The 16,449-nt window shown below is 47.1% G+C and overlaps 1 protein-coding gene across 4 annotated transcripts in view; it reads right to left on the reverse strand.

The window, feature by feature from the left end:
• Window positions 1–16,449, reverse strand: part of LOC134048226 (guanine nucleotide-binding protein G(o) subunit alpha) — a 129,423-nt gene that overhangs the window by 10,455 nt on the left and 102,519 nt on the right. For all 4 annotated transcript variants that reach the window (XM_062499868.1, XM_062499865.1, XM_062499869.1 and 1 more), the window contains 2 exons: window positions 2,947–3,075; window positions 2,111–2,240 (listed from right to left, as the gene is read on the reverse strand). In XM_062499868.1, the coding sequence (XP_062355852.1) occupies window positions 2,111–2,240; window positions 2,947–3,075 (259 nt within the window). The remainder of the gene's footprint in view (window positions 1–2,110; window positions 2,241–2,946; window positions 3,076–16,449) is intronic.

Here is a 16,449-nt window from a genome sequence, read left to right on the forward strand (position 1 = left end):
TGGTGGTGGCGATGCCGAATTCTTTCCCTGTTTACGCCGAATGTGCAAATGAGCAGCAGCTGCCTCTGCCCTCCTGTTGCTCAGCATCCCCCTAAATGTGTTGTGAGCAGGGACTGAAATAGCAAGCAAATGTCAGTGCTGTGCCAGAGCTGTACCAGGCTGCTCTCCTGCTGCAAAGGGAAAGTTGGAGATGCATAAATCCCAGTTTCTGCAGCGTGGCACTTCAGGGGGGAGGCTGAGCTGGCTCTGGGGTGGTGCTGGGTGAGGGACAATCACTGGCAGGGCTCTCCCCAGGAGAGATGCTCTAACCTCCAGTTCAGAGGAGCAGAGATAGGGCTGACATTTAAAAAATGGCATTGACATTCAGGCCATTCCATTTTGTGCTCCATGGCTTTGCATCACAGGCTCTGGCTTGTGCAGATGGGCACCCAAAGGTGACCTGTAAAGGTGACCTAAAAGCTGCCTTTGGCTTCATAATTTGGGTATCACAATCCAAGTTATACCTACAGAGTACCTCACTCTACTCCTATCACAGCTTTGCTCCCTGTCCCCTGGACCTGCCCTCTCCCTCTGTGTTCTTCTGTGTCTCCTGGCTGATTTTGCTGCCCAGCTGCAGAGCTCTATAGTGTTGAGCCAATGGCTGGATTTTTCAAATCACATCAGGAGATTTTGGTTCCTTCCTAGTAAACCCTACAGGGCTGAGCATCCTTGAACGTATCAGGGCCAGGGTCAGAGGGAGGAGACAACTGGGGATTATAAGTAAGTGGACATGACAGGATGTAGAATGTCTCAGTCGGACTGGAAGGAGACACAGTCATGATCACAGAATCACAAGGACCATCCAATCCAGCTCCTGGTCCTGCACAGAGCAACCCCAAGAGTCATACCATGTGCCTGAGAGCATTGTCAAAATGCTTCTTGAACTCTGTCAGGCTTGGTGCTGTGACCACTTCCCTGGTGATCTTGTTCCAGTGCCTGCTCACACTCTGGGTGAAGAACTTTTTCCTAATTTCCAGCCTGAACTTCTCCTTGAAAGAGCCTCATGCTGTTATCAGTCCTGTGACTGGTAATGTTAATATCACCCAGAATTCTGGCACCAGTATGATTCAAACAACTAGGTGATTTCATCAGTTTGCTAGAGCTCATAAACCTGGCTTAGAGGCTAGAAACCACAGTCCTCCTAGTCTTTTTGGGACTAGAAAAGGTTCACTTAACAGCAATCTTTCCCTCGATTCCATCCTTATCCACAGCTTCCTGCAAGCCTGACATCTTTTCCAGCAGGAGAATAAAAAGCCTCAGAGAGAGAGAGCTGGCAGGAGCAAGCACTCCATGCTGCTGCTGCAGATTGGGCACCAATGAAATCATTACTGAGTCTGAGTATAGCTTCCAATTCCTTTTCATTAGACAAATGTAACTGGGTGCCCACAGCAGTTGTCATTAATTCCAAAAACATGCATCCCCATCATACGGAATGAATGGTCAGAATACAGTAATGAGTCTTACTGCATCCTTTTTTGTGTATTCAGTTCACTTGTATTAATTGCACTCTAATACCAGGGAACACACAGGTCCTCACCAGCTTTATTTACAGATGGTGTTTTGAGCCTAATGTCACAGTGGGAAGTCATAAAATCTCTCCTAGAGCAAATTACCTGAGGACTTAAACAGTTCCATTCTCACTAAGGAAAACAAATTTCAGTAGTCTGAAGAAATAGGTTATATTCCTGGGCTGAGCACTGAGCATACACTGCTGTCCTGCACCTCTGCACCATGGCCTGACTGCTTCCCTGTTTTAAAGCCCACCCAGCTGTATCCTCTTGCTGGTTGTAGGGTCCTGTAATGCATTTTGAAAACACAGGTTGGCTAGAAAGGAGAAGCAAACCACTATGCCTTTACCAGTGTAAGGAAGCATTACCTGGGCACGCAGACTTCACATCAAGGATTGTGAAGGAGGAGAGATCTCCCCAGGATTTGAGAGTCAAGGGGGAGCGACGGACAAAAGCACATTACTGTAGCACCCCAGGGAGCATTCGGCGATCTCTGAGGAGTTGCTGGCTATGCAGTATCCCATAAAGAGGTGTTGGGGCCTCCAAGGCCCTGTTAGACTCACCGTGGTTTCGTCTTCATGGAGCACCTGGTCGTAGCCACTCAGCGCGACACAGAAGATGATGGCTGTGACGTCCTCAAAGCAGTGGATCCACTTCTTGCGTTCCGACCGCTGGCCCCCGACATCGAAGAGCCTGTGGCACAGGGGAGGACCATCACCACTCCTCCCTGGTTACCAGGGAACTTCAGCATTCTGGGCACTCTCTGAACACACGGGCCCTGGGAGGCTCCAAACAAAAAGCAGTGGGTCTTTCACTGCTAGCTTGGTCTTCTCCTCCAGAGACTGCGGCCGAGGAGGACCAGGAGGAGCAGTTACAGGCAGGGATGTGGGGATTTGTGGGAGAGCCTTAGCAGCGTGCTGGGTCCCCAAGGGTCTGTGGAGGTGGAGACCACACACTCTTGACTTTTATATGTTCTAAATACTGTTTGTGTGTGGCTTTCTGTCTTTGTGCCCTCTTCTCTCTACTGGATGGCATCATGAGGGTCAATGCACTGTGTTAAGTACGCGACTGACCCACTTCAGAGAAAAGATCTGGCCAAATATTTTTACATTTATGAGGCTTGATCAGATTTGGGGGTCAATCTTGTATTATACATTCCAACAAAGAGGTGTTGTTTGGGTTAGAAGAAGCTGCCATGAGCTTCTATCTTACAGGCAGTGACTTTCAAGACAGGATTGCCAAATTTTTCGTACTGTTGACCCTCTAAAATGCTGCATCTTCTTCAGTGGGAGCTGTCCATGCATTAACCAGCAATTTAACAACTTCTCCTTTAGGAACTATGGGGAAACCCTGTGATAAATAGTTGTTCTGAAAATTTATTGTACAGTTTCAGACTAACCTGAAGTGGAGGTTTTTGAATGTGAAATGGGTTTCTACGATGCCAGTTGTTTTGACCCTGGTTCGGAGGATATCCTGCTCCGTGGGCTGGTAGTCTGCAGCTCCAATTCGATCTAAGCTGTCTAGGTAGCTAAGAGAAGGGAAAAGAAAAAGAGAACAGTTAGAATAAGACACACATTAATCTTTGTCAGTCTCAGATGAATCCTTCAGCTTCCTATTAATCTTTTTCAATCTCATTTTTCATGGCTGAATGTATTGTAGCTAAAGAAAAATAAAAGTCCTATTCTGGGGAAAAACAAACCTCAGTAAGCTAAGCATAAAATCTGATAGGGAACTGAAAGCAGGAAATTAAGCATGGTGTGTTGTGAGTCCTGCTTGCAATCTGTGAAAATACAGCTTTAATATTAACTTGCTATTTTTATTCCCTGAGGAATAAGGGTCCAAATCAGTCCATTGTGCTGGATCCTGTACACACACCTTTTTCTGCAAGGTTTTATTCAGATAAGAGGTTGGAATATACAGGTCTTGCTCCCAGACCATACAGGTCAAGTCCCTTTGGACATGCCTCTCTCTGTGCTGGGAAGGGAGGGAGGGACATGACATGCCTTGCTTTCAGTCAGCTCAAATGAAGGGAGATGAATCTGCACAGGTGAGTCACTGCTTCAGTTCAAAATCCAGCAAAGGGCTGGGGCAGCAGGAGATGCAGCTCTTGGAAAGAATCCAGGACCCCACTTAAATAGTGATAATCTGGGAGTACAAACTGGGAATTTGGGGGAACAGAGAGGAGATTTAGCTTTCTGAAATGCTGGACAGTTTAAAATATGTTACTTTATTGTGCTTTAGGCTTAAAATCTATGAACACAGACAATACCTCCCTAGGCTGAAACCTGGGGAAGGAAACCTGTCTTTTGGCATGAAATGCTTGTGTAGAGGAACCCAACATCTTTGCACATATGACCACAATCCACTTTTCCATCCACATTCAAGACAATTTTAAAAAACAATTTATAAAGAAAAGAGGAATATGGATTACCATTTAATATGAATTATAAACACAGACCTACATCACACAGCACGGTCTTTCTCACCACTATTAAGACTGCATGCAGACACTCCAGGTTCTCCTAAAAGGGGTTTGATGTGCCTTACAGGCATAAATGCCCACCTCTAGCCTCAGAAGCATAAATCTAATGATCTGAGATGCTTTCAATATATTGTGGGTATAATAGAGCATGTCTGTGCACAAACAGTGACCTTTTCCTTTTATCCCTGTGCCTGGATGACACTCTGGATGACAGAGAGGCAGTGGGGCAGGAGGAGGCCTGCTGGTGGCAGGACAGGAGGGTACCTATTCAGGTGCCAGAAGATGGCAGTTTTGCCCAATGCAACAGGCAGAGAATAAAAAGTAGTAAGAGAAGCTGCACAGTTGCCGAGAAGGAAAAGACTTGTTGTTTCAGGTAAGAGTTTGCTGGTGAGTGTGAGATGGTATGAGCTGCAACCATTCACTCAAGACAGCCATGATATCTATGCTATGCTTGGCTTTCAGTTTAGCTAAATGCATTTTTTTAAAAAAACACAGAACATTAATTTAGTCCTGATGGGTAACCAAACCATCCTCCCTCATTTGCCTTGCTATAGCACATCCCATTTGGCCTGAACTTGGCCCTGACCTGCTGCTGGAGAAGATATCCCTGCTGCATCCAAAGTAGGAATGGCTTTCCATTTGTGTCCTGGAGGGAGTGCACTGAACCAGGGCTCTGGAGCAGGACACCTGGTGAGCTGGGGCTGTGCACTCTGCTACCCAACAAAACTCCCTGCCACTGTCTCTCATGCCTACCCCACAAGCCTGGAACAACTAACAGACAGTCAAACTCTACCCTAAGGTCAAATACAAACGTCACCCTGCTCGTATCACGTAATTTCCTTACCCATCATATTTATAATTTATTTTTGCTAAGCAATTCCAGAAACACATTACCCAGAGAAAAGTATATAAGCTAAGCGGGCTTATTTTTGTTGTGCCCTTTTTCAAGCATTTAAAGGCATTGTGGTTTTGTGACAGATGCTCCTTTAATAACCCTATGCTGGGCACTGGATGGATGAATGGGGCTTCATTTGAAATCAGATCCTTGGCTATGACGGCTGAAGCCACGATCACTCATCTATTCACAACTGGTGCCAGCTCCTGTTATTTAAGAGACAGCTGCATCTCTTCACAGGGCCCTGCAGACTGAGGTAGTTGTGCAGTGCTGGTATTCAGAGACTCAGGCTCTCCTCCATCCTCAGGAACACAGTACTTCAAGATGATATGAAGAAGTTGAGGTGTAAGGGGGGATTTCCTCTTTGCAGTTCTTGGCAACACCCTGAAGTCCTCTATCACTTTCTCCATCTTCATTTTCTGCATTTTCTGATGACCCAACTCTCTTCAATTTAACATTCCCCATTAATTATTCTTGCTTTTGAGATACTCCTTTTATGCTGGGAGTGCAGCAAAAGAATAAATCTACTGCAAACTGGCCAAAGGACTCAGGTCGTCAGCAGCACAGTGATGGATACAATGATTTGCTGGTGAATGGCAGCAAATAATCTAAACCCTGGGTTGTGTGCTGGGATTTCAGGACATTCTCACTCACGCTACAGCGTGCCCAGTCCATGGCTCTTCCACACAGCATTCCCCTTGGCTGCCTGACAGCAAGGCAGCTCCAGATTTGATTTGGTCTTGCATTCAACCTGGCTCTGAGGCTTGGAAAGCCTTGCCTCCTTTCCCTTGTGATGCAGCCTCGTGTCTGGCTCCACCCAAGTTCTCTGGGGAATCAAGGGTTTGGGGAAGTTGGTGCAGCCTGCCAACCTCTCAGGAGGGCAGGATGATAGTGACAGAGAGGGGAGAGCCAAGCAGGGTCCATCCCATCTAGCAACTCTTACCTGACACATCCAGTTAGTGATCCCAGCTGGGATATCTCCATAGGAACCTTGCCTGGGGACCTTCTACCCCCTGCTTCCCAGTGCTTAACAGGTGTTTGGCAGAAAAATACTCAGTACCCCCAGTACTGAACCTTTTCTGGCTGCAGGTGAGCTGAGCTCTGCAAGTCTAGAGCCTTGATGTTACTCCAACACCAATGCCTCCAGCCAGGCTGCTGGGCACCCCAGCTCCAATACCTGCTTGCCAATACACCCTTTGCCTTTTCTGTTAACTCCCCTCTTCATCTCTTTCCTCATCTCTAGTCTTTTCCAGCACTCTGTGTTTCTCAATGACTTGAATTCTTTCAGCTGCCTGGGTCTGCTTTTCATCTGTTCCTGGGAGTCTCGATGGGGGTCATCCGTCAATTTATATGAAGTTATAAAACATTTTCAGTGCTGGTTTTGAGGCTGCATTCCAAAACCGTTTAAATTTTTGGCTGCTCTCCCCTAGAAAGAGACTGGGGCTGTGGCAGATTTGTTTTCCCCTGCACTTGGCTGCAGCTGAGCTGGACCCTGTCAGTGTGTGCAGCCTGTGAAGCTCAGCTGGAGGAGTGTGCCATGGCATGGCTGCCACACTAACACCCAGCTGTGGGAATAGGAGGATCAGCCAGGCTGCTGCTTGGATGCTAAGCTGATTTTAACTGTTGCTTGTTCTCCTGGGTTTCTCCTGGAAGCATCTCTGAGGTTTCACTGGAGTGCTGGTGCTCCCTGCCCATGCTGCTTGGAAGGACCTGCTGGTGTGAGCCTGTGCTGGGGAAGGATGGTGTACTTTGAGGGTGCCACTTCTTTGGGAACAGTGAAACCCAAGTGGGGACAAATTGCTACACATGGTGCTGGATGGCAGCACTGATGGTATGCCCCTTGAGCTGAAAATCTCAAGGCCAAACTGTTGTGAGAGATAATTAGTTGTCACAGCCAACAGGCTCTATGACACATAATCCCCTCAGAAGTGGCATCTGTTTAACCAGCAGAAATAAGAGCACTTTGGAGGCCATGGAGTGAGAGCTCAGTTCCCCCTTCCACGTCATTGGTGCTGGCATCAGAGCTCTTCCATTTCCCAGCTCCAGGGTTTGCACACTGGAGTGGAAGCATATCTGAAATGACACATCATCTCGTAGTTGCAGCCTGCCTTGTCCCGGGTTTGCAGGGGTTAAAAAAAAGCTGAAGGAAGGTTAGAAGGTCTGTGAGTACTTGAGTAACCCTCTAGCATTTCTGCTCCTGAGCCAAGTAGCTCCATTACTGCTTATATCTTTTATTTTAAATGCTTTGTTTTGAAGCAGATTGCAGGTTTCTGAGTCACTCAGTTTACCATGCTCAGGGAGGTGAAGCCAAACTATTTTATTCTGCTAAAAGCAAAATGCGGAGGAATGGCAATTCACAAATACAGGGAGAGGAGATCATTGAACAGAGGCTAAGAAAGGCAGGAGCTCTATACAGGCTAGTTGATAGTGAATAGCTATACACAGTAGTATTGCCCCTTCCTTTGCTGTTTCCAAAAGTATCTGGTAGCAGCACTGTTGAAGCCAGAGACACTGCATGGAAAAAAGGAACTTTAGTCCAGGTGTCCCATGGGAACAGCTCGGTGGCAGCAGCCTACGTGCAGTGCATGCACAGGGACCTCCCCTCAGGCTCTCAGCTACCACGAGAACCTTCTCCCAGGACTGTGCTGCCTATGCCAAAAGCTCCACTGGCTGCTTTCTTGGATGAAGAAGTGCAGCTGAGGTTGCAGGCTGTGGTCAAGGCTGGATACCTGCGGCAAAGCTTACACAGACAGACATTCACATCTATTGAGCTTAATGGCACTAAGATGGTTTAACGTCTTTTGGGTTTTTCTTGCTTTGAGGGTGACACCTTGGCAGTCTTTTTGCATCACTGAGCTTTCGCTGTGCACACCCAAGGTGCTCACACCATGCTGATGCCATGCTCACATCCTCAGTGCTCAATGAGCAGCAGCCAAAGCTGGGTCTTGATCTGGGGCAGGTCTGCAGGGAGTGGGAGTTGGAGCTTCAAGACAGCAAGCCTGGAGATAGCAGCATTTTCCCAGTGGCTCCTCCATCCTGCCTGTCCTGAGTTCTGGCCATGCCTCCTCTGTGAAGGAAAGGCCACATGTGCGTGGGATACCCCAGCCTCGATTTGTTGGCTTGCACTGTATTTGATGAGGAAGCAGATCCCCATTTGTCAACACAGGCAGCTGAGTCACTGCTGGGTTATTTTGGACTCTGTGTACTGAGGCACTCAAGGGGCAGCTCCAACACTGTGTCCTGGCAAATGCTGAGTTTTTAATCAAGGTTGACATGAGCAGACTCCATCTCATCTAAATCTAAGTGATTATGTAAAGATGGCTCTACCTGAGCACTCCTTCCTTGCTCAGGGATGGAAGGCTGCCTGAATCTGATCTTATCTTCCACCTTATCTTCTTCCTTTCTTACAATGATGAACACAAAACTCAGTGTATATTTAGCATTAAAAGCATTTAATATTTAGTGACTACAGAATAAGGGTTAAGAGAATAAGCACTGGGTTTAGGGAGTGTCAGTAATGGCTCTACACCAGCAGAGTAAACTCTTGTAGTATCTCCTACCAGAGAGCAAAACCATGTGGGCACTGCTGCAAGGTGTGATACAGTTTGGTTTGGCTGCCCAGGGCAGCTGGTGCTGGGCAAGTACCCAGAGCTCATAGCACCACAGTGTTTTTTCTGTAGACACTATGTCCACTCAGATCTGCTGTAATATTTGAAGGAAAGGGGAAAATAAAGCACAGCCCGCTCTCAGAATCTATCACCAATCCAGCACACACAGAGGTGATGTCACAGATGTCTTAAATAATCATTAGTTATGAAAGGCTTGAAATGTTGCTAAGCAGTGGCTTCGTGTCCCTTCAGGAATCAATCCTGTCTAAGGGCAGAGACTGTGCAGAGCCCTCCTCTCCTCCTAACAAAAGCCAGAGGGTGGTACACACTGTTCCTGAGGCATTTCCATATGGGTTGTGGTGGGCAGAGAAAAGACCTTAGGGAATGAGGAACTCAGCTGAGGACAAGAACATTGTCTGGTGTTTTCTCAGTCCAGCCTAGGGAAGGAAGGTCCTGGGAATTTGCTCCTGGATTTTGGGTAATGAGTTTAGTGTTTCTGACTGTTTTCCTCCATCAGCTAGTCCTGCCTCCATGGCAATCACATGAATTACATGGCAAGCCCTGCTATCTTGCTGCTGCTCCTAATGATAAATCTCATCTCGCGTCCAACCAGATGAGATACCAGCATGAAAACTCCCCAACTTCCTTCCCCTAACTTAATCCAACCAGTGAGATATCACCTCTGGTCCCTGCTTCTTGCAGGTTGCTAACAGCTGGAGTGATGGTCACTAGGCTCAGGGATTACTGGGGTTACTTTCCTGAAAGAACCTTGCTGGGTGCCATGAATTTTCATTACTCTTCTCTGGGGAGTGAGGAGGATGGTCCCTGCTATTAAAAGAAGGTACCAAATCTTGATGAAAAAGATGCTGAGTTGTGATAAATTTTTTATTTTTTTGGCCCTGCACTGAAGCAAGGTTGTACAGGGCTTGTACATCAAGATCAACTTGACAAGTTGATATTAATACTAATGATAGGCAGGGGGAATGAATAAAAGCAGGTTGGAGTTCAGCTGTCCTAGTTAGATTTGCAGTTTTCCAAGGCATAACTGGATCCAGAATAATTTTTAGCACCACGTGTGGATGAGAGGAGTCACTAAATAGCAGCTGTATAACAAAGGTACTTGAGGACATGAGATATCTCCAGGTGCAAGTGCTGGCTGGCTTTGCTCACAGGTCTGGCCATGTCTCTGCTCATTACTGCTAGAATAAAAGACCACTATGTTATGGTTTGAGTTTGTGATCAGAGAGCTCTGGCTGGGGCTGAGGTAGGTTTTGGAAGGAAAGCAAGCATGGACAACTTAGCCAGAAAGGATTTTCGAGGGGACCTGGGAAAGGAGATGTGGGCTTATCTTTTTGCAGTGAAGCTTGAAAATTGGATGGGATGTAAGAGGGGATGAAAAAGATATTTTTTGACATATCAGAGTGCTTATAAAAGAGAAAACAAAGTGTCTGGGTTAGATCAATGACTCACTTAGCTTAGCTAGTGTCCAAGAGCAGATGTTAAGAGAAAAGTACGAATACAGGGCAAGCATGCAGTGTTCAGCTTTCCCAGCCTCCAGTACTTCATATGGATAACAGTTTCAAAGAGAAGTGTGATATCTTTATATTTATTACCCCTCAGTGATTTTTCTTCCAGAAATTTATCTAGGCACTTTTTGCATCAACAACCACATCTGCAGCAAGGAATTTCCAAGCTCAGCTACCCTGTCTGTGAACAAACTGCCTTTTCCTGGTTTTTAAACTGCCATGTCAGTTTAACTTTGTTTATTTTTGAATGGGAACAGCTGTCCTCTCTCTCCTCCCTATCCTCCACTTGTTTCTCTGTAGACATCTCTGAGACCTCTGCAACATCCGCTGCGCAGCATCTTTACTCTGCTACCAAGACATTACTGCACAGAAGCACTTCAGAGCCTTTCGTCACATAGGAAGGGGTTTTCCTCATCTCCCAAATCCTTTCTGAGATGGAGAAAGGAGGGAGCCATAGCTGTCTTGTTCTACCATCAAGTCACCATCTGTTTTATAGTCACTCAATCTGATGCTATTTGGAGAACCAGGCAGTGTAACACCAGGCCCCTGGGGCTGCTACACAGGGCAGATTTGCTGGCCACAGTCCACCAGCAGCGCTGCAATGCCTTTTAGCAGTGTCCTCATCTGGGCAATGCCACTGTTTTATATAAAGTCTGTGATTTAAATTGTTGTTTAGCAGAAAGCTGCTGACCACAAGGCACCCTTGCCTTTGTATTATAAGCAAAGGATTTTGACAGGGGCTGGCTGTGTCTGTCCAGTGCTCTGCGTAAGCCCGGGATGACGCATGGCTCAGGCTGTGCAAGGGCTTCTCTCCTGGTGGCCCTGCACGCAGGTGTCCTCTGCACAGCAGGGCAGACACAGGCACTGGTCGAACTTGGGCTGAAGCAGAGGAAAGCTCAAAGCTCCAGCCTTGCTCCGGCTTTACGTAAGGCTCTGCTTCCTTCTGACACCCAGCTCTGAAGGACAGTAGCTGAGCTGGAAAAGGGATGAGGAATGGTGGGACTTGGAACCCTGGAAGTGAGCAGGATCTGTGCCTAAACCTTTATGCAACAGTCAGTGGGTTTGAAGCTTTTTTTCTTTGCTCCACGACTGCTGTTATAAGCTGGCTGACAGTGGAGCTGATGGTTTTCTATACTGTAAAAAGAAGAAAGGAAAGAAAAGGAGGGGCTAAAAATAAGCCCCGGGGAGTTTGGGATAATGAAGGGCTTGTTCTGGGAAGGAGTTTTGCTCAGAGAATGCAGGCCCCGTGCTGCAGCGGGGCCCCTGGTGCATTCACAAGCATCTGCTGAGTCCAAACAGGGGAGAGACATCAACTAACCCAGTTTGCTGCGTGCACAGCCTCCAGTGAGCACACCAGCACAGGCACGAAGAATCGCTTGCCCCAGTGCTCCTTGCACTGCACAGCAGACAATTCAGTTTGGCCCCAAGGCCAAATGAGTTAATTACTCAGAATTACTCCAGCCCTGGAAAGCAGACAGCTGGGACCACAGATGAAATCAGTCCCACAGACTTCAACCTTTGGATCAGCCGCTGGCCAGAGATATTCATCAGGGTGTGCACAAAGGCCTGGGACATCTATTAACACACTTGTTGGTGAAGTAGCATAAACATCTCCATTTCTAAGCCTGAAGAAAAGAATTAGATATAGCTTCAGTGTTTTGTAGTGCTCAGCGTCTGTCTGCAGCAGTGATAGCACTGGTGATGGATTTAGATCCAAGGCTGCAAAGGAAAGCTTCACTTAGTGGCATCTGTGTTCTCATACCAAGTAGCTGGAGGATGCCCATGGCTGGATGATGGTGCAATTACAAGGAGTGGGGTAGGTCTGTCGGGAGCTGACTTCAATCAGGAGCCTCATTTATCTACTCACCCTGCTGAGGAAGATGCATTGCTGGTGATGGAGTGGGAATTGTACCTCTGGATCTTCTCATCTGTCCATTTTCCTGATCTATTAGCAAGCTATGGGGATTTCTGCTTTGAAATGTCATTTAGGCATCCCTGCCAAAAACCATGGGTACCAAAATTAGCCAGTGCTCTGCCATGGACAGATGTGACTCATAGGTAGCAAAAGCAAAACCTGGAAATTTTACCCTTGGCTGCACGCTAAAAATATCTCAGTTATCCCAGACATAGGTGGATCTCTTGGGCGTGTAAAATCTGTGCTACACAAATGGACTTTCTGGTCTTTCTCAGCAGCTGTCAGGCTGAGGCTCCTTCGAGAACAGCTTTGCTTGTGGTATTGCAGCATTTTGGTTTCAGTCCAGGCCCGATCCAGAAGCAGAGACACGTAAGGGAAAATTCATGGAGTTTCTCATCCCTTTAGAAAATGTTCAACTGAATCATTGTCAGGAGAAGACTGTTTATAGTATATCAAAATAGCTCAGTTTTTCTCACCAGGAAAGGTTGTCACCAGCTGACCCCCCCACTTTTCCTTCCTCCCTGTTCTATTGGCAGGAGCAACCTCAGAGGTCTATTACCACAGTCTTCTGTCACCACACACCCACTCCTGGGGTTAGGCTTCTGCAGTCCTCCAGACAGTGCTTTGGGTTGCTCCCAGGTCTCTGCAGGAGTGGGCTGATCCTTGGGCTCAGCTCGAGATGCATCAGGGAGATTTGCATGACAAAACTGATTTGGGCTGTATGGGACAGCCCAGCCACAAAGCTGGTGTAACTTTTTGGGAGATGAGCTGAGGACACCACCTCAGAGGCATGTCCCTCCAAGAGGGCTGGGGACAGCTGTCTGCACTTGAGCTTGTGCAGACTTTCCTCTGTGCCCTGGGGACATACCCCTGCCAGAAGCAGCCTCTGCTGCCTGCCCATGGACCTGTCACTGACCACATCTCTTGGGAGCAAGCTGTGGGCCAAGGTGCTGCAGTAAGCCAGGCAGGCAGAGCTGGAGTTCCTCCCTGATTGTGGGAGAAGTTTGAATTGACCCAGGAGCACTTCACTTCCAGTGGGAGGATGGAGTTGGGCCAGAGAAATATTAGTTCTGGAAAACATCAGGAGTTTTTCCAGACATTGTGGGCTTTACTCCCAATTAATGCCTTTGGTGTGCTTCGTCTTGGCTGTAGGAGGGGAGGAGAGCACCTTGAGCACATGGCTGGTTAGCAAAGCCTTGCCTCTGCTCCCTGCTGCTGCAGCACCTCAGCTCTCGCTGAGCAGGATTGATGTGTCCTCCCAGGCTCCCACTGGAGCAGGGAAATGCTATTAATCACTCTTGCTTTAGGACGAATAGAAGTCTTAAGGGGATAAATGATTTGCCTGAGGACATGATGGGAAGTCTGTGGTGGCACTTGGAAGTCACTTTGGGTTCCCTAAAATGCAGTCAGAAGCTTTGACCACCAGACCTTTCCTTATTGAGTTTTATAACCCTCAAGCAATATTCTTCCATGCTTTTAATAGAGATTTTGCCCACTTAGGGGCAGGTACTGCAAGGCTGGTAAAAACCAAAGGTATTTTATTAAGGCCTACTATAAGAAAGAAAAATATTCCCTGAGCAGATGATAAAATGGTGTTACATTTGATACATGGTGTTACAATTGATGATTAAATCACAAGTTAACCCAAGAATTTGAATGGAGATGAAGAAATGCTTTCTTCTTTTTTTTTTTGGTGAACAAACAAGGCTGAAAATGGATGTTGTCATGTACCTTTCTGCTCCATCCAATATAATTTCATGCATTCCCTTATGGATTTTGATGAGTTCTGCAGATCAATGACACAGCACTTAAACACAAGCTAAGCAGTAATTACAGATGCATGCAAGATTTATTTATCTGGTGGCACTGCACCAGCTGATGGAAGGATCAGCTGTATCAAATCAATGTTTGAAGCTTCTCAAAATACAGAGGTTTTTTGGCTCCCACTGCAAAGTGAAAACAGAAATAACCTCCTGAATCCCAGGAATGTCTCCTTAGGTTCCATACAGGGTAAGGCTGCAGGATGGATCTGGGTCATATCTGCACTGTTGTTTATCCCTTGCCTCTGCATCCCCATCAATATTTTTCCTGTGGGGTCTTCTCCACATGCTCACTGCATGACCCACTTGTCCCTAGGACTCAAGACTGGACTGATGACTTTTAAGGCATAAGTAAGGAAAAAGAAGAAGCAGCATTGCAGGGAAAAGGAGCAGGCATGTCCCAGGTGCCCAGGCCTGGCTGCACAGGCTGGGAGCAGCGTGACGTGTCACTCTGTGGTACGAAGGGAGCACCTGGGGGACTGCAGCCAAAGCCACAGGGGTGTGTAATGTGGCACTGTTGTTATGGGAACACGTGGCAGGGGAGGCAGGGTAGCATGTGTAAAGAAAGAGGCTGGATTTTGTCCAATTTTTCTTCAGGCTTTCCCTGTTGATGTGAGTTATCTGTTCATATAGGAGGTCTTCTCTTCCATGCAGCAAAGCTGCTTGCTCCCCACGGGGTGCCCTGACAAGCCAGGGAGTCCCACGCTGCAATTATCTTTGCTGGGACTTCAGAGAGGGTGCTAATCCTACACCCTGCACTGCCAGCCCTGAGTGCAGATGGCATTGGATTGAGACTGTGAATCAGGAGATTCAGCTCTTTATCATGTGTGGGGGAAAAGACTCTTCCATCCCCAGGTGTGATCCCCTGGGCAGGGTATAGGTAGTTGAGCTCCTGGGGAGAAATATGCAGCCTTTTTTCCTGAATTTGTTTGTAACTTCTGCATTTGTGTAATTTCTTTGTTTATGTATTTTTGTTCAACAAGAAGGTCCTCTTGGGATTTCTTCATCTGAAGTTGCTGCTTTAACATCAGTTTAATTTGAGCAACAGTTTTTGCCTAGACTTCATTATCAATTCCCAGCTCTCAGCAACTGCTAACTAGCATCAGCCACCTCTGTCTCTTTTCTTTTCCTGCCCATGGCAGATTTGGCATCACTGCTTAGCATAATGGTGCAGTATTTTTAATGTTAGGGACCACAAGACCATGGATCTCTTTAACTATAAATGTCTAAACTGATATTAATGATGCTCAGTAGGATGTACTGGCTGGTGTTTTCCTGAAGGAGGATTTGGAAATGGTTCTTATGCTATTGCCAAACCCTACATACCAACAGCAATACTGAGGGATTGGGAAATTCTGATTTATACCACCAAAAGTGCTGTAAAAGCCTCGGAGCTACAGTGACTGCTCACACGGTGTTTCATGGACCAGGCTTGTAGTTTTAGAACAATAAATTTCTTTTCAGTGCTGGTGGTCCCAGCAAACCTGCTGCTCAGCACTGGGGTGAGAGTGTAGCCCAGCAAGGAAGGGCTTACAAGAACACAAAGTGCATTGCAAATCCCCAGCGAAAGACTTGGACTAACCACCAAAACCTGAGCTGATACTTCCTTGGCGTGGCTCCATGGTGCAGTTTGTCCCTGGCTTCCCTCTCCCCTGTATCTCCTCCTTCCTCTTCCAACAACATGGAGTAGGTGCTGCCTAAAATCTAGGCTCAGAACTATTTCTCCTCTTTTTTTCCCAATAAATTCAGTCTCCAGAGAGTGTCAGGGTGCCCAGGGACCTTTGAGTAGTAGGTCCCTTCTCCAGGCACTCAAGCATTCAAATGCATTAAATGTATTGGAGGTGGGGAAGGTCGTAGCATGAGGATTTTAGCACAAGGACGGGTGTTCACTCTTGCTGTTCTCCAGCCTCCTTCTGCTGTCATGAACAAACTGAGAAAACCTGCCCAGAGCCTGAGCCTACAAAGCAGAGAGTGTGTGCCTGTCCCGGACAGTCCCTGCAGGAATACCCTGAGAGCCTGAGCTGGGCAGGGGAAGAGGCAGGTTGGGGGTTACAGGGTATTCTGGGTGGACTGACAATACTGGAGTTTAGAGTTTGGATCTGTGTGATATGTCAATGGTCTGGAGGCAAGGAACACACAAGGGGAAGATGAAACAATAGTTCATATGCAGTCTCTGTTATTTTTACTGTAATAGTGTAAAAGATGTGGATGAATGGACTGATACGAACCTAGCACTAGCTAGTCCCAATTAGTGTGTGGCGGGGCAAAAAGAAAAAAATATAGGAAAAGGTCAAAAATCTGTCGGCAGTGTATTAGGCCCCCTGTGCTGGCTCATGCCCAGCTCATATGGTAGAGTGGCACGGGAGCAGTGCTGTGGCAGCATCACATTTGTCTGCCTTCACTTCTGCTGCCCAAATCAATGACAGTCTCATCTGTGAGTGCTCTGGGGGAAAACAGGTACAAACAAACCCCTTATCAGGTTTCCAAGAGAAGGAGGAGGCAGGAAGGCCATCCTGGCACTGACCCAGCCCTGGAGTGCCAGTCTCCACAGGGCTGTACTGAAATCCCAAGGAAAAGCACAGCCCCCTTGTTGCCTGCACAGCCTGTGCCTGAATGCCCCTGGTGCCAGGTTTCTCCCAAGACACTCCTTTACATA

This window comes from Cinclus cinclus, chromosome 11, assembly GCF_963662255.1.
Source record: "Cinclus cinclus chromosome 11, bCinCin1.1, whole genome shotgun sequence".
NCBI lineage: Eukaryota > Metazoa > Chordata > Aves > Passeriformes > Cinclidae > Cinclus > Cinclus cinclus.